Here is a 25,425-nt window from a genome sequence, read left to right as displayed (position 1 = left end):
GATCCGTACTTCTTCTAATCTACTCTCAGATATGGAGGACAGGACACATTCCATCTTCATTTAAAGACTTAGTGGTAGTCCCTATACTTAAACCACACAATCCTATCGGGTTGGCTCAGAGCTATCGTCCGATTACTCTTATTTCATGCGTTGTGAAAGTTTTTGAGATCATCCTCTCTAAATTGAACTGGCACTTGGAATATTTTTCAATCTTCCCACCCACATTAACTGGTTACCGAAAAGGCATGTCATCTTTGGACTCGGTTGCTGCTCTTCTTCTCGATATCTGGAACACATTTCAGCATCGACAGTATTTGATTGCTGTTAAACTGGATCTGGAACATGACTCCATCATTCTCGATTGCCTCATCACTCATATGGCAAAACTCCAACTTCCTACATCTTTTCTCCGCTATACTCACAATTTGTTGGTACAGCGTCGCATCTGCATCAAATACCATAACAGATATTCTTCTTACCGTTCAACACCCTTGGGTATTCCTCAAGGTTCTAGTCTCTGTTCAACTCTATTTAACATATATACACTCTCTCTCCATCAACGACTTAGAAAACTGGTTCGTAATCAACAATACTGTGATGACATGTTGTTATATGTCAAAACTTCTAACATTGTGGACGGGCTACGCATTTTGCACGACGCTCCCCTATAATTTCATTGCTGGACCTCTGAAAGCGGCATGTGAGTCAACTGGGCGAAATCTTCTTGCACTCTCTTCACCCGAAAACGTTTTCAACCTCAAATCCATCTCACGATAAATAGCACTCCTTCACCAGTTACACCTACTTTACAATATCTTGGTTTTCATCTCGATTCTAAACTAAATTGTAAGTATCATCTCAAAACAATAGCACTTAAAGCCCAACCTTATTTTAAGTTGATGTCTTGCATCAGCCACAAGGGGTGGGGAACAGATATATCCTCCCTGCAACAAGTCAGTACTCAATGTGTGGATGCAAAACTTCACTATGGCGGAATATTACTCTCTCCACTACCCAAACGGATCAGCGAACATCACATCTGTCTTCAAGCCACAACACAGCGAATTATATTCCGACAACCAAAGACGGCACCTTCCTCAGCACTTTTAGAAGAAGCTGGAATAATTCCTTTCCCATTAAAAACCAATTTTGTGTCTAAAAAAATCCTCCTTCAACGCACCTCTTCCCTATTATTACCGAAATTACAATTCCTATACAATAGCAACCTCCGTACCCGATTTCCATATTATAAACAGCTACCTTGGATTTATCGAGCATTCGTTAGTATTCATACCTGGCTCAATCAATTGCATCGCGGACCAAAACTACCATGTTATACTGCACAATATATTACTCTTCTACATTCTCCCACACTTGAGCAACCGGTGGTCTCTTTCAAACGTCTTCGCTCCAATCAGCCTAAGATAGTGCGCCATCTCTGGGAACACCACATTCAATCTCATCACTCAAATACCATTTTAACTTACATGGATGCTTCTAAACAGCATACCGAACATGGATCTGTGGTTGGAGCAGGAATTTATATTCCAGCGCTTAATTACGCAGACTCACAGACTTCCACCGAATACATCAATCTATTTAGCAGAAAGCTGGGCAATTCGCACGGCATTGAAAGTCGCCCTACAACGAAAACTACCTATCGTGGGCATTTGTAGTGATAGCCTTAGTGCGTTACAAGGAATATGTAGAACACCCATGGACATCTGCCAATACATGGTTACATATCAATATTGGTCAGCAGCTTCGAATATTACATAACGATCATCAAGTGGTTACGTTAATTCATACGCCATCCCACTGCGACATTCCCGGGAACGAAGTCAGCGATGTCCTGAGCAGATATGCAACCCAGCATGGCACACCGATTGATCTCCGGCTTGCAGCATCTTCTTTCGCCGAGATGCTGCTCCAGAAACGGCAAACCGAATGGCGAACGTACCAACAACAACAACGATCAGGACCAGAGATTTATTATTGGCAGCTAGAACAGATTCCCACCACGAGAAAATGGGAGGCCCCTCACAATTGGACAAGAAAACATCATTGTTTATATTCTCGCCTTCGTCTTCATACTGCTCAGACTCCCATCCAGCAATATAAACAGCAGCAGCGCCCCTCACGTTTGTGTTGAAAAAATGAAGGTTCTATTGACCACCTGACCTTTCAGTGCTTTCTAACGCCTAGTTACCGTCCGATACTCAACACAGTCATTCATTCTGCTTATTTCACTAGCCCCGTAACAGTGTCTTTCTTACTAGCTAACAAAAACCACCTCGTTCTTTATCATCTGCTACAATATTACATAGTGAACAACTACGACTTGTAATAGTGTCAAAGTGATCAACAGTGCAGTGCTCTTGTTATTCATTGCAGCTTGTAATATATAGTATCTTCGACATAGTTAGTGTTCCACATAAAGTGATTGTTTCGATTGTGTTTACTTATTTTGTTCCCGAATTCATCCTGGACCATTCATCTCTACAAGTATAGATCCCCATTTTACCGTCTGCATTGCTCAGTGGACGAGTTCCTGGAGCATCAAAACATTGAGAGAGAGAGAGAGAGAGAGAGAGAGAGAGGTACACTTGCAGGTATGTGTCCTGGAGATTTTACCGGTCTTGTAAGGTACACATTTATCTTGTGGGTACGCTTCTTGTGTTTTGCCTAATGAACGCTGGGGTCAACTCCTGTTCGTATTTAACTTTAAACATTAATTCTATAAGCAGCATACCAAATAAACAGCTATTAGCGCACTTCATAGCGCTCCACGATGCTGATATTTTGTGTTTGCAGAAGGTTAAGGACCCCGAACTATCCTTTGTGTCTAATTATACTGACATTGTCAATATTGCGCCCCCCATCATTGGACACTGCTTTACTTGTGAAACGAGGCCTCCACCCTACGCATATCCAACTATCCTCGTTAGGGCGGGCTATTCGATGTGTTATTGATGGTATATGTATTTTGGCTGTCTACGGCCACTCAGGGACAAATCAGCGTATGGCCCGCGAACGTTTTTATCACGAAGAAGCTTTTGACATGCTACCTATTACACGATATCCGATTTTGTTTCTTGGAAACATGAATTGTCACATGTTTCTTCAAGATACGAGCGGTGAATATCACCCATCACCAGCTTTTCATCGTTTTATTACACATTTGGGCTTAAAAGACATTTGGCTTCATTTTCATAATAATCACACTTTTACTTTCAAATCAGCCTAGGTGGGCTCACGCTTGGACCGATGCTATCTCCCGGCAAGCCTCCTAAGCAGAGTATTTGATATACAGCAACATGCGGCTTGCTTTACAGACCATACAGGTATTAAGCCGGTATTACGCTTTCCGACGCAACTTTCCAAATTGTACGGTCGTAGTTATTGGAAATTAAACAATCAATTTTTAACCATCGACCACGTCCGGTGTTTATTTCACGCTAGTTGAACGCGATAGCTACGAGCTCGTACGATCTATCCTAATATTACCATGTGGTAGTGTCGCTACATTAAACCTCAAATTCGAACTTTCTTTCAAGGCATGAGGAAATTATATCGTCAAAACTATCGCGAGATGCATGAATTCTTATAGTGTACTATGCGAACTGTGGAACCAACCAAGTAGCGTTTCCAATATGGCGGCGATCATGCGTGTTAAGCACCAATTGAAACAGGTGCCACATATCCAATCTCTGAGCGTTCACATCGACGACGGGACGGCAGATAGACTTGTTTCTGAACCTTCGTCTTTGTATCATTATGTTAAACGCCTCAATCGCCAACAACATCATTTTATCTCTCATGTGTCTACTTCGGATGGGCAACAGCTCACTATTAAAGACGCTTTGTACGAGCATTTTCAGGAATATTACACGTCATTGTACGCATTACCCGACATAATTACAGCAACTCCCCCTTTCCTCACCAAGATCCCATCGTGCCTATCCGAACAAGACCGCACGTTTTTACTTGCGCCCATCACTCTTTCCAAAATCGAGACAAACCTCTCCTAAGTTAAACGGAGTACATCTCCGGGCAGAGATGGGATCAGGTACCGCTTTTACTCAAGCGTTTTTTACACTAGTTGCTCCAATACTCTGTGAATTATTTAATTTTCTGTTGCAAGGTGGACCGGTCTATCAACATGCAGACGTTATCATTCTACTACCCAAAGGCGGCAATCCGACAAGCGTGGCGGACTATCGCCCGATTACACCTCTAAACACAGATTACAAACTTTTTACTAAGCTTTTAGCCATCGTATTAAGCAAGTTATCCTTCCGTACATCTGCCCCGCTCAAACGGCTTTACACCCCTCCCACAATATTCATACCGCACTTGCGACCATTCGCGATTTCCTCGCCCGATTACACTTCTAAACACAGATTACAAACTTTTTACTAAGCTTCTAGCCCTCGTATTAAGCAAGTTATCCTTCCGTACATCTGCCCCGCTCAAACGGCTTTACACCCCTCCCACAATATTCATACCGCACTTGCGACCATTCGCGATTTCCTTGCTTATGCCCAATTTCCATTTCTTCCCGTAGGAGTTCTTGCATGCGATTTTCGAAAAGCCTTTGACACCCTAAACCACTCTTATTTGTTTGAAGTCTTACAACAGTATCACTTCCCTTCTCAGATACTTACCGTTCTCCACCAGCTTTATCACAATATTACTTCCCAGTTACAACTTAACGGCCATCTTCTTTCCCCTTTTGGGATTCATAAAGGTGTCAGGCAAGGTTGCGCTCTCTCGGGAATATTGTTTTGCCTTGTACTAGATCCTCTCCTTCATCATTTCCAGCACCCCCATACATCGGCTCTTCACAGCTTCCATCAATTGACAGCCATTTCATATATGGAGATCTAACATTCCTCTGTGCTACCACTGCTCAACTTGTCTCAGCGTTACGAAAAGTCGAAAAGTTTTCCCTAGCGAGTGGTTTGCAACTTAACCTCTTTTGACCACAAAACAACTCTCTTGACGGTCAATAACTTTCAGACCTTGCTTCCCAGGAACGTCTTAACCTCTCTGACCTCTGACCTCTCTCTCTCTGTGCACGACAGAATCACTCATTTTAGGTGTCCGATTTCAAGTCGTATGCTGCTCTTACAACCATATTTGGCAGCCATTACTCCAGGTGTTGCGTATGAACTTAGCAATGTGCCGCTCAAGAACTTTCACTCTAGCTCGACGCATTCACTATCTAAATATTTACATTAGTTCCAAACTCTGGTTCCTAGTGCGTCTTTTTCCACTGCCCGACAAATATGCGCGTCAAATCGAGTCATTATTTGGTTGGTTCATATGGAAAGGCTACATGTTCCGCGTGCAACGACGCGTTTTATATCTTCCGACTGCATGTGGTGGTTTAAATCTAATCAGTGTGCGTCACAAATGTCGAGCTCTTTACATGCTCAGCACCCTACATAAGTTGGAACATGCCTCCTCCCACACTGCGCAATGATTCCAATGCTGGGTAGATCGCCTTTGGCCAGGGAACAATCCTGCCCATGTTCGTTTTCCTGAATCGTGTCCAATATACATCTTACAGGTCATCCTGGCCTGGTCGATGGTTCCGAGTGACAATGCTTCCAAGTCTTGGACTCCTAAATCGCTCTATATCATATTGTTGCAATCTGAATTGATAAATGTTACCCCCCTATGTGAACTCAGAGAATCGCACCACAATTGGCATGCTATTTGGCGTACCATTCAAGCGCCGTGTCTTACATCCCCAATGAGAGAAGCCTGGTATCGTTTAGTAAATAACTTGACTGTCACAAAATTCAGACTCTTACAGATTGGTAGGAGTACGTCCGACATATGTGACTTCTGTCCACAGGTGGACACTTTAGAACACCAATATACAAAATGCACGGCTACGCGACCTGCGTGGCAAACTGTGTTCCTTTCTTGGGCTGATTTGTCGCGGCTCAGGGAGATATTTCACCTTTGATCTCCTTTCATTTCCGGAATTTCAGTGGTTCCCACCTACCAAACAACGAGCAGTTACCTTGCTCATCTGCTCTACTATTTTATTTATAGACAACTACCGATCCTTCTGTGACCGACATCTATACCTGGCATACTTGAACCGAGTTCGAAAAAAACAGTTTACTCACCTAGACGAGCAAAGATTGTTCGCTCGATTTCTCCAGGTGACTCTCGATGTTTATTCTTAAACTATAATGTTGTTTGTATTGTATGTTCTCCTTGCACATATATTTTAGGTGTTCATATTAGTCTTTAGATTTAAGCCTATATAAATATGTCTCTATATATGTCTCTCACGCAACTGTAGCACAGAATGTATTCTATATTGCTCTAAATAAATACAATTTTAAAAAAGTGGTAGAGCGTTCACCTCTGGTGCTTGGGGTTCCGGGTTCGATCCCAGCCCCCGCCAAGTAAACTTTGTGGTGGATAAATACCGTGTGCGTGGGTTTTTTCGGGGTTCTCCCGTTTCCTCCCACTTTCATCATTCCACCGTTTCATTCATTTCTCATAATCACCGTCTCCTTTAGCCTAACCGGCATAACCGTGGGACGTAAAACTCAAAGATTTCATTTCATTTCAATAGCTATACTTTTCTTTAATTTCCTTTTTATTTTTAATTGTTTTATTTTTTGTCCTCTTCTCGCCGCTTTTGAATTTTCTGGTTTGCAACACTGATACTGCCCGAAGCCTGAATGAAGAAGATGTGCCTTTCTCTGTGTTTTCTGTCTGTGTGTAGAGTGCTTCTATCCAGTGACGAGAAGGAACAGAGAAGTGAACCAGTGACACTGAACGAGAACAGAGGTCGGAAATACTACCAAGCTCATGAACGAAATGGGAGTATTTAGGAGCCATTTATTTTCCCCGATTACTTAGCCATATTATGTATCGACGGAAAAGTGTTGATGAAACATTACATAGTTTAGGCTATCCATCCGTAGAATCCAAATCTGCAATTTAAAATTGGGGTTTCCATTTGAAATTTCAAAGTTGACCCCAACCCAGCCCCCAGGGAGTGGTTCTAGAGGGTTGAGTTTGGTTTCATCAGATAGTTTTTTTAATATTACTAAACACGTGTTTTTTTGGTTTTTCGATTCGAAGTTCAGTTCTCGAGTTATTCACCGTGTCCAGACTTTTGATTCACTCCGGATATATATATATATATATATATATATATATATATATATATATATATATATATATATATATCGTATATATATATGCATGTACCTCACGTGGACGAAAAAGGGGAAAGTTTCAGGCAATTTAGTGATAATGACGTCAGATTAGCTACATTGTGACCAACAACAAAGAAACTCAGTCCTTGTGTTCCTGTTTCGCAGAAAGGGGTAAAATCTGGGTTTTCACGCTCAACGCTGCAATGTTTTGAAGAACAGAAAAATAATCCAATGTGTGTGTGTTCCCGTTTCCCAGAATGAGAGATTTGATTTTTTACATGAGTTTGTGTAAAGGCTGTAGTGCACCAGAAGCACGCCGATATTTATATTATATGTTGAGAAATTGATTCTTTCATAATATTGTAATCACATATATAAATTATAAGTAAAAAAATCATAAATTATTGAGAAAGTCAGGGTGGCTGGTATGTCAACAAACCGTAAAGTGAAAGGTGATTTTTGATGTGAAAGGAACGAAAAGATAGTGATGGATGGAACATTTAAAATTTGTCCACGTTTATTTTTATAGTTATATCTATACATTGCACGGAAAGTATTTCAGACATTTTCTCCACTCCTTTTCCGCATATTGCAAAGCAAAAATCAGTCATTGTACACACCCATGCTTCAGCTAACCAAGAAAAGAGATGAAGATAGTCACTTCCAGTTTTGCGTGCAAGAATTCGTGACTGACTTTGAACAAACTTTACTCCACTTTACAAAGATAATAATATGAGGAGATAGATTAGGAGAGCAGATGCACTTCCACTCCTTTCTCTTAAAGCATTCCTGATGCATTTCCATATATACAAAACGAAGCATCCGACATACCGGAGGCACAAGTTTTCCTAGACTACTTGACGGACACTTATGTTGACGAACTTAATGCAACCTTCCACCCTTAAATACAACAATATTTGAAAGATTACTTTTTTATTGGATTGTTATTTGACCCCTTACATACTATTAATATATTTGTATTTACGTTTCAGGGCAATAAGAAACAAATTTGATAACCAGCGAGAAAAGCACGAACAATTAAACACATCAAGTTTAATAGAACGTAGACATAAATCATCCCTATATACAAGGACGCCGATCCTAGGGGTTCGGGGGGTCCGGGCCCTCCAAAGCTCATATGGATCTCCCTATTGTATTTATGAATATACAATATTTGGTATAATTTGAATGCAATTTGTCTTAAAATCCTCATATATATACCAACGGGCTCGACAAAAATACAAGTTGTCGAGCTCGGAGTGCTGTGTGCTGGACTCACTTTTATCAACATCTACGCCCCACCAGACAGCCCTCCTACAACTAATTACTGGCAACAATTATTTACTTCAATCCAAGGTCCCTGTATTATTGTGGGCGATCCGAACTGTAAAAGTGTAAAATTGGGCAATCGTTACACCAACGTAGCTGCCCGGAACCTTCTCGCTGCAATGGACCATACAACTCGCCTCATTGCAAATGATGGGACTGCTACTCGCCTCCCGAACCTCAATGGCTATCCCAGTGCGCCTGACATCACCATCCTCAGTTCTGCTCTGTATGCAAACCATAGTTGGAGTGTCTATGGATATACAGGTGGCAGCAATCATTTTCCTATCATAACTACACTTGAAGGAGTTACTTTTCCGAGAACACCCAAGGCTCACCTCTCGTCAGCTGCCCCAACCTTTTTTCGCATTCCTCAATCATACAATCGTACAACATAACAGAGTGCGACCGACGAACTTTTCCGGTCTTTTTCTGCACAAGTCACTCCTATCAATACCTCTTATTTCATACATATTATAGAAACAGCATCCTCAGAAGCCTCCACATCTACTTCAAAAATTCCTGGCCAGACTCGAATTCAAGCATCCCGTTCCCATTTTCCTTGGTGGAACAGGCGTTGCCAATAACTCCTAAATGATAGTAGACAGAAGCAGAAGGCATTTTTTAAAGAGAAGAGTCAACAGACATATGTACTCTATCGCCAGTCCCAGGCGATGTATAAACGATACATCCAGCAATGTCGCAAACAACACTGGCAACAATTTTGTGCCACGCTCCACCCACAGGCTACTTCGTCTTCTATCTGGACATTTATACGTAACCAAATTACAGGGTCTCCTTCACGAGCAGTTCCCACTGAAAGTCTCCCGCCTTGGATTGACGAATTTCATCGCCTTCTCACACCTCCAGAACCACTGAATGACAGACGAACTATACAACCTCTTCTCGATCCGGAGTGTGTTTCACCAATCTACAAGAATATCACCATCCAAGAACTGAATCTGGTGTTAACTGCTCGGCGATCCACAGCTCCTGGGAGAGATCAGATTAGATGTCAACACTTGTATGACCTATCTCCATATGGTCGATCCGTACTTCTTCTAATCTACTCTCAGATATGGAGGACAGGACACATTCCATCTTCATTTAAAGACTTAGTGGTAGTCCCTATACTTAAACCACACAAACCTATCGGGTTGGCTCAGAGCTATCGTCCGATTACTCTTATTTCATGCGTTGTGAAAGTTTTTGAGATCATCCTCTCTAAATTGAACTGGCACTTGGAATATTTTTCAATCTTCCCACCCACATTAACTGGTTACCGAAAAGGCATGTCATCTTTGGACTCGGTTGCTGCTCTTCTTCTCGATATCTGGAACACATTTCAGCATCGACAGTATTTGATTGCTGTTAAACTGGATCTGGAACATGACTCCATCATTCTCGATTGCCTCATCACTCATATGGCAAAACTCCAACTTCCTACATCTTTTCTCCGCTATACTCACAATTTGTTGGTACAGCGTCGCATCTGCATCAAATACCATAACAGATATTCTTCTTACCGTTCAACACCCTTGGGTATTCCTCAAGGTTCTAGTCTCTGTTCAACTCTATTTAACATATATACACTCTCTCTCCATCAACGACTTAGAAAACTGGTTCGTAATCAACAATACTGTGATGACATGTTGTTATATGTCAAAACTTCTAACTTTGTGGACGGGCTACGCATTTTGCACGACGCTCCCCTATAACTTCATTGCTGGACCTCTGAAAGCGGCATGTGAGTCAACTGGGCGAAATCTTCTTGCACTCTCTTCACCCGAAAACGTTTTCAACCTCAAATCCATCTCACGATAAATAGCACTCCTTCACCAGTTACACCTACTTTACAATATCTTGGTTTTCATCTCGATTCTAAACTAAATTGTAAGTATCATCTCAAAACAATAGCACTTAAAGCCCAACCTTATTTTAAGTTGATGTCTTGCATCAGCCACAAGGGGTGGGGAACAGATATATCCTCCCTGCAACAAGTCAGTACTCAATGTGTGGATGCAAAACTTCACTATGGCGGAATATTACTCTCTCCACTACCCAAACGGATCAGCGAACATCACATCTGTCTTCAAGCCACAACACAGCGAATTATATTCCGACAACCAAAGACGGCACCTTCCTCAGCACTTTTAGAAGAAGCTGGAATAATTCCTTTCCCATTAAAAACCAATTTTGTGTCTAAAAAATCCTCCTTCAACGCATATGCTGCACCTCTTCCCTATTATTACCGAAATTACAATTCCTATACAATAGCAACCTCCGTACCCGATTTCCATATTATAAACAGCTACCTTGGATTTATCGAGCATTCGTTAGTATTCATACCTGGCTCAATCAATTGCATCGCGGACCAAAACTACCATGTTATACTGCACAATATATTACTCTTCTACATTCTCTCACACTTGAGCAACCGGTGGTCTCTTTCAAACGTCTTCGCTCCAATCAGCCTCAGATAGTGCGCCATCTCTGGGAACACCACATTCAATCTCATCACTCAAATACCATTTTAACTTACATGGATGCTTCTAAACAGCATACCGAACATGGATCTGTGGTTGGAGCAGGAATTTATATTCCAGCGCTTAATTACGCAGACTCACAGACTTCCACCGAATACATCAATCTATTTAGCAGAAAGCTGGGCAATTCGCACGGCATTGAAAGTCGCCCTACAACGAAAACTACCTATCGTGGGCATTTGTAGTGATAGCCTTAGTGCGTTACAAGGAATATGTAGAACACCCATGGACATCTGCCAATACATGGTTACATATCAATATTGGTCAGCAGCTTCGAATATTACATAACGATCATCAAGTGGTTACGTTAATTCATACGCCATCCCACTGCGACATTCCCGGGAACGAAGTCAGCGATGTCCTGAGCAGATATGCAACCCAGCATGGCACACCGATTGATCTCCGGCTTGCAGCATCTTCTTTCGCCGAGATGCTGCTCCAGAAACGGCAAACCGAATGGCGAACGTACCAACAACAACAACGATCAGGACCAGAGATTTATTATTGGCAGCTAGAACAGATTCCCACCACGAGAAAATGGGAGGCCCCTCACAATTGGACAAGAAAACATCATTGTTTATATTCTCGCCTTCGTCTTCATACTGCTCAGACTCCCATCCAGCAATATAAACAGCAGCAGCGCCCCTCACGTTTGTGTTGAAAAAATGAAGGTTCTATTGACCACCTGACCTTTCAGTGCTTTCTAACGCCTAGTTACCGTCCGATACTCAACACAGTCATTCATTCTGCTTATTTCACTAGCCCCGTAACAGTGTCTTTCTTACTAGCTAACAAAAACCACCTCGTTCTTTATCATCTGCTACAATATTACATAGTGAACAACTACGACTTGTAATAGTGTCAAAGTGATCAACAGTGCAGTGCTCTTGTTATTCATTGCAGCTTGTAATATATAGTATCTTCGACATAGTTAGTGTTCCACATAAAGTGATTGTTTCGATTGTGTTTACTTATTTTGTTCCCGAATTCATCCTGGACCATTCATCTCTACAAGTATAGATCCCCATTTTACCGTCTGTATTGCTCAGTGGACGAGTTCCTGGAGCATCAAAACATTGAGAGAGAGAGAGAGAGAGAGAGAGAGGTACACTTGCAGGTATGTGTCCTGGAGATTTTTACGGTCTTGTAAGGTACACATTTATCTTGTGGGTACGCTTCTTGTGTTTTGCCTAATGAACGCTGGGGTCAACTCCTGTTCGTATTTAACTTTAAACATTAATTCTATAAGCAGCATACCAAATAAACAGCTATTAGCGCACTTCATAGCGCTCCACGATGCTGATATTTATTGTTTGCAGAAGGTTAAGGATCCCGAACTATCCTTTGTGTCTAATTATACTGACATTGTCAATATTGCGCCCCCCATCATTGGACACTGCTTTACTTGTGAAACGAGGCCTCCACCCTACGCATATCCAACTATCCTCGTTAGGGCGGGCTATTCGATGTGTTATTGATGGTATATGTATTTTGGCTGTCTACGGCCACTCAGGGACAAATCAGCGTATGGCCCGCGAACGTTTTTATCACGAAGAAGCTTTTGACATGCTACCTATTACACGATATCCGATTTTGTTTCTTGGAAACATGAATTGTCACATGTTTCTTCAAGATACGAGCGGTGAATATCACCCATCACCAGCTTTTCATCGTTTTATTACACATTTGGGCTTAAAAGACATTTGGCTTCATTTTCATAATAATCACACTTTTACTTTCAAATCAGCCTAGGTGGGCTCACGCTTGGACCGATGCTATCTCCCGGCAAGCCTCCTAAGCAGAGTATTTGATATACAGCAACATGCGGCTTGCTTTACAGACCATACAGGTATTAAGCCGGTATTACGCTTTCCGACGCAACTTTCCAAATTGTACGGTCGTAGTTATTGGAAATTAAACAATCAATTTTTAACCATCGACCACGTCCGGTGTTTATTTCACGCTAGTTGAACGCGATAGCTACGAGCTCGTACGATCTATCCTAATATTACCATGTGGTAGTGTCGCTACATTAAACCTCAAATTCGAACTTTCTTTCAAGGCATGAGGAAATTATATCGTCAAAACTATCGCGAGATGCATGAATTCTTATAGTGTACTATGCGAACTGTGGAACCAACCAAGTAGCGTTTCCAATATGGCGGCGATCATGCGTGTTAAGCACCAATTGAAACAGGTGCCACATATCCAATCTCTGAGCGTTCACATCGACGACGGGACGGCAGATAGACTTGTTTCTGAACCTTCGTCTTTGTATCATTATGTTAAACGCCTCAATCGCCAACAACATCATTTTATCTCTCATGTGTCTACTTCGGATGGGCAACAGCTCACTATTAAAGACGCTTTGTACGAGCATTTTCAGGAATATTACACGTCATTGTACGCATTACCCGACATAATTACAGCAACTCCCCCTTTCCTCACCAAGATCCCATCGTGCCTATCCGAACAAGACCGCACGTTTTTACTTGCGCCCATCACTCTTTCCAAAATCGAGACAAACCTCTCCTAAGTTAAACGGAGTACATCTCCGGGCAGAGATGGGATCAGGTACCGCTTTTACTCAAGCGTTTTTTACACTAGTTGCTCCAATACTCTGTGAATTATTTAATTTTCTGTTGCAAGGTGGACCGGTCTATCAACATGCAGACGTTATCATTCTACTACCCAAAGGCGGCAATCCGACAAGCGTGGCGGACTATCGCCCGATTACACCTCTAAACACAGATTACAAACTTTTTACTAAGCTTTTAGCCATCGTATTAAGCAAGTTATCCTTCCGTACATCTGCCCCGCTCAAACGGCTTTACACCCCTCCCACAATATTCATACCGCACTTGCGACCATTCGCGATTTCCTCGCCCGATTACACTTCTAAACACAGATTACAAACTTTTTACTAAGCTTCTAGCCCTCGTATTAAGCAAGTTATCCTTCCGTACATCTGCCCCGCTCAAACGGCTTTACACCCCTCCCGCAATATTCATACCGCACTTGCGACCATTCGCGATTTCCTTGCTTATGCCCAATTTCCATTTCTTCCCGTAGGAGTTCTTGCATGCGATTTTCGAAAAGCCTTTGACACCCTAAACCACTCTTATTTGTTTGAAGTCTTACAACAGTATCACTTCCCTTCTCAGATACTTACCGTTCTCCACCAGCTTTATCACAATATTACTTCCCAGTTACAACTTAACGGCCATCTTCTTTCCCCTTTTGGGATTCATAAAGGTGTCAGGCAAGGTTGCGCTCTCTCGGGAATATTGTTTTGCCTTGTACTAGATCCTCTCCTTCATCATTTCCAGCACCCCCATACATCGGCTCTTCACAGCTTCCATCAATTGACAGCCATTTCATATATGGAGATCTAACATTCCTCTGTGCTACCACTGCTCAACTTGTCTCAGCGTTACGAAAAGTCGAAAAGTTTTCCCTAGCGAGTGGTTTGCAACTTAACCTCTTTTGACCACAAAACAACTCTCTTGACGGTCAATAACTTTCAGACCTTGCTTCCCAGGAACGTCTTAACCTCTCTGACCTCTGACCTCTCTCTCTCTGTGCACGACAGAATCACTCATTTTAGGTGTCCGATTTCAAGTCGTATGCTGCTCTTACAACCATATTTGGCAGCCATTACTCCAGGTGCTGCGTATGAACTTAGCAATGTGCCGCTCAAGAACTTTCACTCTAGCTCGACGCATTCACTATCTAAATATTTACATTAGTTCCAAACTCTGGTTCCTAGTGCGTCTTTTTCCACTGCCCGACAAATATGCGCGTCAAATCGAGTCATTATTTGGTTGGTTCATATGGAAAGGCTACATGTTCCGCGTGCAACGACGCGTTTTATATCTTCCGACTGCATGTGGTGGTTTAAATCTAATCAGTGTGCGTCACAAATGTCGAGCTCTTTACATGCTCAGCACCCTACATAAGTTGGAACATGCCTCCTCCCACACTGCGCAATGATTCCAATGCTGGGTAGATCGCCTTTGGCCAGGGAACAATCCTGCCCATGTTCGTTTTCCTGAATCGTGTCCAATATACATCTTACAGGTCATCCTGGCCTGGTCGATGGTTCCGAGTGACAATACTTCCAAGTCTTGGACTCCTAAATCGCTCTATATCATATTGTTGCAATCTGAATTGATAAATGTTACCCCCCTATGTGAACTCAGAGAATCGCACCACAATTGGCATGCTATTTGGCGTACCATTCAAGCGCCGTGTCTTACATCCCCAATGAGAGAAGCCTGGTATCGTTTAGTAAATAACTTGACTGTCACAAAATTCAGACTGTTACAGATTGGTAGGAGTACGTCCGACATATGTGACTTCTGTCCACAGGTGGACACTTTAGAACACCTATATAAAATGCACGGCTACGCGACCTGCGTGGCAAACTGTGTTCCTTTCTTGGGCTGATTTGTCGCGGCTCAGGGAGATATTTCACCTTTGATCTCCTTTCATTTCCGGAATTTCAGTGGTTCCCACCTACCAAACAACGAGCAGTTACCTTGCTCATCTGCTCTACTATTTTATTTATAGACAACTACCGATCCTTCTGTGACCGACATCTATACCTGGCATACTTGAACCGAGTTCGAAAAAAAACAGTTTACTCACCTAGACGAGCAAAGATTGTTCGCTCGATTTCTCCAGGTGACTCTCGATGTTTATTCTTAAACTATAATGTTGTTTGTATTGTATGTTCTCCTTGCACATATATTTTAGGTGTTCATATTAGTCTTTAGATTTAAGCCTATATAGATACAGTGGCGGCTCGTGAGTATATGATATGGTAGTGCCAAAACGTAACAGTAAATAAGTGCATATCCGTAAAAAAAAAAAAAAAAAGTACATGTAAAGGCACAAATAACATTATTTTATTACAGTCACACACATACACACACACATACATATATATATATATATATATATATATATATATATATATATATAGAGAGAGAGAGAGAGAGAGAGAGAGAGAGAGAGAGAGACAGACAGACAGACAGACGGACAGACAGAGTTATTTAGAATAAAGTTGTTTGTGCCTACAGTTAACTTATTATAAACATAAAGCAGATTTTGTCCAGCTTGCGTCCCCCCTTCCCCAAACAACACACGGAAAACAAAATAAAGGATTGGCTACATCACAACCACAAATTCAAACTGTTTTTCAAGTATATGTTCATGTTAAATTGATGCAATCTTTCCTTATTACGGATCACTTGCTTAACACATAATTTTAAATTAGGCATTTGCTTTCCTAAATTTCCTGCTTCCAGTTAGTTTGTCGTCATATGATAGGGATGTAAACGGATATTTCACTAAATTACTTGCCACATTCATCGTAATGTGTTGTTCTGGTTTCACGGAAAGTAGTTACAAATATAGAGAAAGAAGAAAACAGCACTACTCTTCAGTGGCGGATCCAGGAAGGGGGGCAATCGCCCCCCCAGAAGAATAAACTTTCTTATTTTATATATATAAATAAACCCATCCCAGAGTTTGAAGCTGTTAAAAGTAGCTCTAAGTAGCAGTATGACAACCCACCGTCCCCCCAGAAGTCGATTCTGTATCCGCCCCTGCTACACTTAAATACTCAGCATCAAAACTTCGCAAAAATATATAATTGACAAGTTCATACACACAAAACATTCAACACCACAAACACTCAGGCCCACAATGGGTTTAGGTTTCAATCAGGGGAGATCATACTTGGGTTGACAACACAATAACGAAATAAACTCCAAATCGATTTTTGGGAGGGTCAAATCTAGATGGTACATACCCCTAGATGTCTGGATCGGTATGTAATAAGTAACTAGTTTGGAAACACTGCAATAGGAACAAGTGAATCAGGAGTCACATGTTAGAATTCCAGGCGACTAACTCCAAAACAAAGCCCCCTTTCATAGAGCATCGAAACATAAGACGAAACAAATCTCCCGCTTCGAGCCACCTTCGATCGTGGCACAAAACACTAGTTATTTCTTCGTACTTTCCTCCTGCTCTCCAACTAACGAGCATGCGCACAAACCATTTTTAGAACAGTCGGGAGAGCACGGGAGAACTTGGCACAAACAGAGTAGAGATAGGCCTATGTAATGCTAGCGTGCGAGTAATTCTGAGCGCATTCAATCACTGAGCGCGACTCAAGCCAGCTTCTCGTGAGCAATGATGACGTTGCAAGTAAAGTATTGTGCATAAAATTAAAAAGTTTATTATTTAGTAAGATGCAAGTATTATTTATATTATTTTTTGTATTATTTGTGGTAGTGCCACGGCACATTGGCTCCCCTTCAGCGGCCGCTGCTGTATAAATATGTCTCTATATATGTCTCTCACGCAACTGTAGCACAGAATGTATTCTATATTGCTCTAAATAAATACAATTTTAAAAAAGTGGTAGAGCGTTCACCTCTGGTGCTTGGGGTTCCGGGTTCGATCCCAGCCCCCGCCAAGTAAACTTTGTGGTGGATAAATACCGTGTGCGTGGGTTTTTTCGGGGTTCTCCCGTTTCCTCCCACTTTCATCATTCCACCGTTTCATTCATTTCTCATAATCACCGTCTCCTTTAGCCTAACCGGCATAACCGTGGGACGTAAAACTCAAAGATTTCATTTCATTTCAATAGCTATACTTTTCTTTAATTTTCTTTTTATTTTTAATTGTTTTATTTTTTGTCCTCTTCTCGCCGCTTTTGAATTTTCTGGTTTGCAACACTGATACTGCCCGAAGCCTGAATGAAGAAGATGTGCCTTTCTCTGTGTTTTCTGTCTGTGTGTAGAGTGCTTCTATCCAGTGACGAGAAGGAACAGAGAAGTGAACCAGTGACACTGAACGAGAACAGAGGTCGGAAATACTACCAAGCTCATGAACGAAATGGGAGTATTTAGGAGCCATTTATTTTCCCCGATTACTTAGCCATATTATGCATCGACGGAAAAGTGTTGATGAAACATTACATAGTTTAGGCTATCCATCCGTAGAATCCAAATCTGCAATTTAAAATTGGGGTTTCCATTTGAAATTTCAAAGTTGACCCCAACCCAGCCCCCAGGGAGTGGTTCTAGAGGGTTGAGTTTGGTTTCATCAGATAGTTTTTTTAATATTACTAAACACGTGTTTTTTGGTTTTTCGATTCGAAGTTCAGTTCTCGAGTTATTCACCGTGTCCAGACTTTTGATTCACTCCGGATATATATATATATATATATATATATATATATATATATATATATATATATATATATATATATATATATATATATATATATATCGTATATATATATGCATGTACCTCACGTGGACGAAAAAGGGGAAAGTTTCAGGCAATTTAGTGATAATGACGTCAGATTAGCTACATTGTGACCAACAGCAAAGAAACTCAGTCCTTGTGTTCCTGTTTCGCAGAAAGGGGTAAAATCTGGGTTTTCACGCTCAACGCTGCAATGTTTTGAAGAACAGAAAAATAATCCAATGTGTGTGTGTTCCCGTTTCCCAGAATGAGAGATTTGATTTTTTACATGAGTTTGTGTAAAGGCTGTAGTGCACCAGAAGCACGCCGATATTTATATTATATGTTGAGAAATTGATTCTTTCATAATATTGTAATCACATATATAAATTATAAGTAAAAAAATCATTAATTATTGAGAAAGTCAGGGTGGCTGGTATGTCAACAAACCGTAAAGTGAAAGGTGATTTTTGATGTGAAAGGAACGAAAAGATAGTGATGGATGGAACATTTAAAATTTGTCCACGTTTATTTTTATAGTTATATCTATACATTGCACGGAAAGTATTTCAGACATTTTCTCCACTCCTTTTCCGCATATTGCAAAGCAAAAATCAGTCATTGTACACACCCATGCTTCAGCTAACCAAGAAAAGAGATGAAGATAGTCACTTCCAGTTTTGCGTGCAAGAATTCGTGACTGACTTTGAACAAACTTTACTCCACTTTACAAAGATAATAATATGAGGAGATAGATTAGGAGAGCAGATGCACTTCCACTCCTTTCTCTTAAAGCATTCCTGATGCATTTCCATATATACAAGACGAAGCATCCGACATACCGGAGGCACAAGTTTTCCTAGACTACTTGACGGACACTTATGTTGACGAACTTAATGCAACCTTCCACCCTTAAATACAACAATATTTGAAAGATTACTTTTTTATTGGATTGTTATTTGACCCCTTACATACTATTAATATATTTGTATTTACGTTTCAGGGCAATAAGAAAAAAATTTGATAACCAGCGAGAAAAGCACGAACAATTAAACACATCAAGTTTAATAGAACGTAGACATAAATCATCCCTATATACAAGGGCGCCGATCCTAGGGGTTCGGGGGGTCCGGGCCCTCCAAAGCTCATATGGATCTCCCTATTGTATTTATGAATATACAATATTTGGTATAATTTGAATGCAATTTGTCTTAAAATCCTCATATATATATATATATATATATATATATATATATATATATATATATATATATATATATATATATATATATATATATATATATATATACCTTCTGCATCTGAATGCCCCCCTCCCCAATTTACAGAGAAATCGGCGTCCTTGTCTATATATACAGTTTCATTTTACTTTTGAAGAAAGAACAATCTGAGAATGCGGCTGCTAGAAGCAGGGAATTTAACTTTGCGGAGAAGATTATGGAGACGTTTAGATAGTCGTACTCGGGTTCTTAAGAGTAGGCTTATGTGTGCTGAAGTTGACCTTATTCCTTACTTTAATGCAGTATCTCAATGCTTTCATATGGATAGTTGAAATTACAATCCAATAAAGACAAGGTGTTATTAAGAGTCGTACTTGTATACTAAATTTATTAAGATTCATGTCATTATTGTTCAATGCAAATGATTTTTTTTTATTTATGTGTCTGTGTGTTTATAATTTGTTCTTGTTGCAGTAAACCACGATTGTACTTGTGCGACAAGGCTCTATTGCAAACCGCACCTCTTTAGATTTATTTTCATGGTTTGTTCCTTTCTACAAATATTTCTAATATTGAGGTGCGGTACGATTTAAAACTTTTCATACAATTCTGCGAAACAGGAAGTGTAAACTTGGCAACATTGCTCACTGATGAGGAATTCTGCGAAACAAGAAGTAACTACTCAGTCAACGTATATCTTATATTGAAACAAATGAAACTTTTCTTCTGTTTTGATGGGATGGACATTTCTGCGAAGTTTGTCGGTTTTCTCCGGAAACACCTTGTATGTATATATGCCTTGTACGAATTAGGGAGCACATGCATATAAACTCTTTCACACATTTAATTACATATTTATATAAGTTATTCCTGAACCGTCTATTGTATTTCTATTCATATTTTACAAGTAAATATTTCATTAACAATCTTACGTTAGCCGAATTAAATACCAAACGACTCAAAGGCTTGCTACTAATGATTTTAGGTCTCATCAGCCAACGGCCCGAATGCTCAAACCTCAAAACAGGCTTCGGCCCATTTTATTGAACATATCCAGGAGAGAGTTTCTTAATTCTTATTCAACGTTAAAATGTGTATATTTACATTTTTTATAATTCGTTGATCCAGCAAAAAATTAACGGTGGCCTGGATCAATACCAAAATTTGATAGTACAGTAAAAATTACATTAAAAATATACAGTCCAGTAATTTGATGATACAGTAAAAATAAAATCTCATTCCAAGAACAGTTATTAGCGGAGTTAATTATCCAATGTCAAGACTTTATCAAATCTTGCCAGAATTTGAAAGGGACGCAGCAAAAATTTGAGTGGTACAACAAAAAATTTGAATATATAAACTATTAAAGATAAGTAAATTTCAAAATTTGGATCGGTCCTGTTTAATCCTGTCAAAGTTGGATAGCGGTACATCCAAAATTTCTGTCAAACTAAATTTTATACGTATAAATGATTTCACTGGTATACAAAATAAAATCTTTTTTCTGTCTGTAAAACTTTATTGGATAAATTTTATCGAAAAATTAGTACTGAATTCAAAAATTACAACTGTTTTCCTCTATGGCGTAAGATTTTTTTTTGTGACAGGTAAATATTTTAACAACAAGTAAATTAACAATGTTTAAAGAACCTAAAATGGCTAACTGATTTCTTATCGTATTTTGCCTAAGGTACTTCCCTTTCCAGAGTCCAGCAGTAATTTACCAATATACTTGAGATCTACTGACCTTGGTGTATTTTCTATTATTCAGTATTCTGATGGAAGTGTTCATTTTGTTAATCACTGCAACTCCTAGTTTTTCCAGAACGAAATCCAAGTGAAAGTGATTGAAATGAAGGACATACATGTATGCTCTCAGCAACTGATTCACTTGGTACTATAGTTTTCAGATTTTTTTGCCTGAAAGGTATTTATTTTACTGACTTGTTGAGGGAATTCCATTCGTATTTTTCTAAACTATTCACCTTCTTCAAAAATGTGTATATTTTATTAGTTTTCTTATTTGTGGTCCCTCAAAATTCTTTAAATTCATTTCTGCGTCGCTAATGTTTGGAAACTTCTCCTTCAAATTAAAGAAGTGATGTCCTTTGATCGAGATCTTCCACAATATAACAGAAACTGTCCGAGTGAGTTGGGCACTTATGTGGAATATTTAAGCTCTCAAGCTCTCACACATCAAACAATGCTACTAATAAAGCTACAATTGCTCGGTAATCGCTTCAGGAGTGTACAGAGAACTGAGATAGCTGTGCAGTACAGCTATCAGTCATGAAATTTCAAGTCACGACAAGTCTTGACAAGATTATACCTTACCCATCCATGTAATGAAACATGAATCACATAAAAATGTACGTGATCTTTTACCTTAATAAAAGTACCGGTACATGTTTCGCTCTTGATTCATTATTTGGTCCGGAGGATTTTTATCTGGCCCTTAGTCAAATTGTCATGTGTATGTGACTATTGGCTCAGACGTCCTTTGGTTGCAACATTTGATATCTCTAGGTAGTCTCAACTTTAAAACAAAATTTAACACAAATTTCTTGTTCACACATTTCACAGTCCAACACGTGCCCAGAATACACGGCACGCAATCATGTCTTACTCAACCTGCGTGGGCTCAAGTGAGGGAAAAGACTGTGATGTCATGAAGTGTTGCCACATGTATCTGTCGTGAGAATTTCAAGCTACAATTAGTAACACTTTTAGAAAAAAATCTAGGAATTAGACAAGCAACCCTTGTATTCGGAACTTTGAGAATAGATTGGATTTCTGAAAATTGCGTAAAGTATGATAGCCTATTAAGTCATTGTCCTTTATTTTAAAACTTGTTTGGAAATCATGCACATACTGCTCTGTTTAGTGAACCAAATCTCCATTAGAAAACAAGAAAGTGCTAGACTACTAAAATATTCATTTGATAAAATGATGTTTATAAGAAATGTTGATATAACAAAAAAACTAGCAAACGCCTTTAACTTAACTGTAATTTCAGATTTAATTAGTACTTGTCTGTCCGTATTTCAAAAATGAAGGTAAAATATAAAATGAAATAATGAGAGTAAATTTAATGTTATGACAATGTAAGAGCGCTTGCACTGTATTTATATACTCTCTAAATATTCTGTTTGCAGGGAACTCTCCATTACCACGTCCAAAATTTCAACATCGCACTTTCAGATTTATTTATGAAAATGGAAAACATCAAATATTATTTTTCAATAATAGAAGACTACACAATAACCGAGACTACATTACAAGAAGTGTTCAGGTGTTTTACATCTGTACAGAATGAAAGAATCAAGGTAAAAAGGGATCCACATGTGACTCACAAGAGAATAAAGTGTTGTAGTTGAAAATTCTTGTCTTTAAAATTTTCATTGTGGTGAATAAACACATATCTTGTAGCATTCCGCTTTTCTATAGTAAAACATCATGTTCTTCCATTATATATGTATTAAAATTGAAGTAAATTCAAAATTTTCAAGTATTATTATGAATTGTATCAATCGTAATTGAACTGTTGAAGGAATAATAAAGGAATCGAAAAACGTTTATTTATTTATTTATTTATTTATTTATTTATTTATTTATTTATTTATGTATTTCGACTTATTTTACATGTCGAGGTTAAGGCTGTATGAAGCCTTATCTGCCACCTAGCAAAAGAAAAAGTTAGAAAGTAAAAAAAAAACATACAAGAAACAGCCACTTGAACACACACACACACACGCAAAATAACACACACAAATATAATATAAACATACCATTGATATCCAAGATGTAACTTTGCTGTTATTTAATTTCTCAAAATACTCAAGGAGTGGAATGAAAAAAGTACGAAAAGTCAACTAAAACTTAAGTAAAATGCGAGCGGGAATCAAACCTATATGCTCCGTATCATACACGGAGATTCTGTAACCATTTAATTCCTATACGAATAAACAAATCATAAAATTCATTGAACTTTCCTTTAATTTATAGTGATTAACAATATGAGAAGTGGTTTCCGATTAGTTTTGTAATGGGCCCTATTCTAATTGGTCTTTTCTGTTGTGAGTTGATTGGTGTTATTTATTTATTTACCTCACTGTAGCCTCAACAGAAGAAAATCACTAAATTTAAAGAAGGTTTACATTGAATCCTGTATACCACCAAGATATATATATATATATATATATATATATATATATATATATATATATATATAGAGAGAGAGAGAGAGAGAGAGAGAGAGAGAGAGAGAGAGAGGTAATAATATACAAACCAATACGATTGAAAATACAAAACTTTAAATTTAGAAAATAACTTTAAAAAGCTGTTAAGTGCAGAAGTATCGAAAGTAAAGTAAAAGAAAAGAAAAACATGAAATCTATGTGTATTAATACACACACACACACACACATATATATATATATATATATATATATATATATATATATATATATATATATATATATATATATATATATATATATATATATATATATATATATATATATATACTCCACTGTGAAGAAATGGTGTGCGAACTTCAAGCGTGGTGAATTTTCAACAGAAGATGGTGACAGGTGTGACAGGCCAGTGTCAGTGTCAACTCCGGAAAAAGTGGACCAGATTCATGATCTGATTTTGAGCAACAGATGGATTTCGCTTCAGGAGATAGCTGACAAAGTGCACAGATCCAAAGAACGTGTTGGGTCAATAATCCATGATCAGTTGGACATGCGCAAGCTTTCTGCGAAATGGATTCCGAAATGTTTGAACGCGGATCAGAAACGCGTACGTGTGAGATCATCGCAGGTGATTTTACGGCATTTTGCGAACTCCAAGGATGATTTTTTGAATCGGCTTGTTAGCCAGGATGAAACGTGGTTGCATTACTTTGATCCGGAAACCTAACAGCAGTCATGCGAGTGGCGCCACTCAGGATCTCCAAGGCCCAAAAAATTCAAAGCACAAAAGTCCGCAGGGAAGGTGCTTGCCTCAATATTCTGGGATAAGGATGGTGTTTTGCTCTCAAACTACCTTCCAAAGGGTCAAACCAGAACTGCAGAGTATTACTGCAGTCTGCTGGCTAAGGTAAAGGACGCTATTACAGAAAAGCGCCGGAGAAAGTTAACACGAGGTGTTTTGTTCTTGCAGGACAATGTTCCCGTCCACAAGGCTGGCAGAACAATGGACCTAGGGTTTCAGTGCATTGATCACCCACCTCACTCGCCAGATCTTGCCCCTTCTGATTATTATCTGTTTCCAAAACTCAAAACAGCACTGAAAGGACAGAAATTTCACAGTGATGAAGAGGTGAGAACAGCTGCGGAACAGTTTTTTTGCAGACCTTGAGAAATCTTTTTTTTGGGGGGGGGAGAAGGGGTTGGAGAAGTTGCAGCATCGAAGTGTCATGTGTGTTGACCTTCGAGGGGACTATGTTGAATAGCCTTACACTTTCATGCCTGCAGCTCAAGTGTTTCTGGGTCGGGCCGGCTACTTATTGTACATATATATATATATATATATATATATATATATATATATATATATATATATATATATATATATATATATATATATATATATATATATATATATAGGGTGTTTAATAAGTAATGGTCATAAATTAAACCGTAGATAGTACACGCCAAAACTAACAAAAAAGTCTTAGTAAACATGTGTCCGGAAACGCTTCGTAACGGAGATAGGGGCTGTCGAAAGTGTGGGAAAATGAAGTTTAGAGACGAATATCTCAAAAAGTATGAATCGAATAGAGGGCAGTCCAATGAATGACTATCGAAATCAGACCTGCGCTATGCAGAAATGCATGATTGAGAACTC

General features: G+C 39.3%; 1 protein-coding gene across 1 annotated transcript in view; it reads left to right on the top strand.

The window, feature by feature from the left end:
- LOC145662083 (phospholipid-transporting ATPase ABCA3-like) overlaps positions 1-23,127 on the top strand; it is a 314,987-nt gene extending 291,860 nt beyond the window's left edge. Inside the window, exon 6 of the mRNA XM_081727423.1 lies at positions 22,728-23,127. Within this exon, the coding sequence (XP_081583549.1) occupies positions 22,728-22,949 (222 nt within the window). The 3' untranslated portion in view covers positions 22,950-23,127. The remainder of the gene's footprint in view (positions 1-22,727) is intronic.
- Positions 23,128-25,425: the final 2,298 nt, after the last annotated feature.

The sequence above is a fragment of the Thermobia domestica genome, chromosome 10 (assembly GCF_964235325.1).
Source record: "Thermobia domestica chromosome 10, izTheDome1.hap1.1, whole genome shotgun sequence".
Classification (NCBI taxonomy): Eukaryota; Metazoa; Arthropoda; class Insecta; order Zygentoma; family Lepismatidae; genus Thermobia; species Thermobia domestica.
Note: the sequence above shows the minus strand (reverse complement) of the source record. Positions and strands in the feature narration are given on the sequence as shown.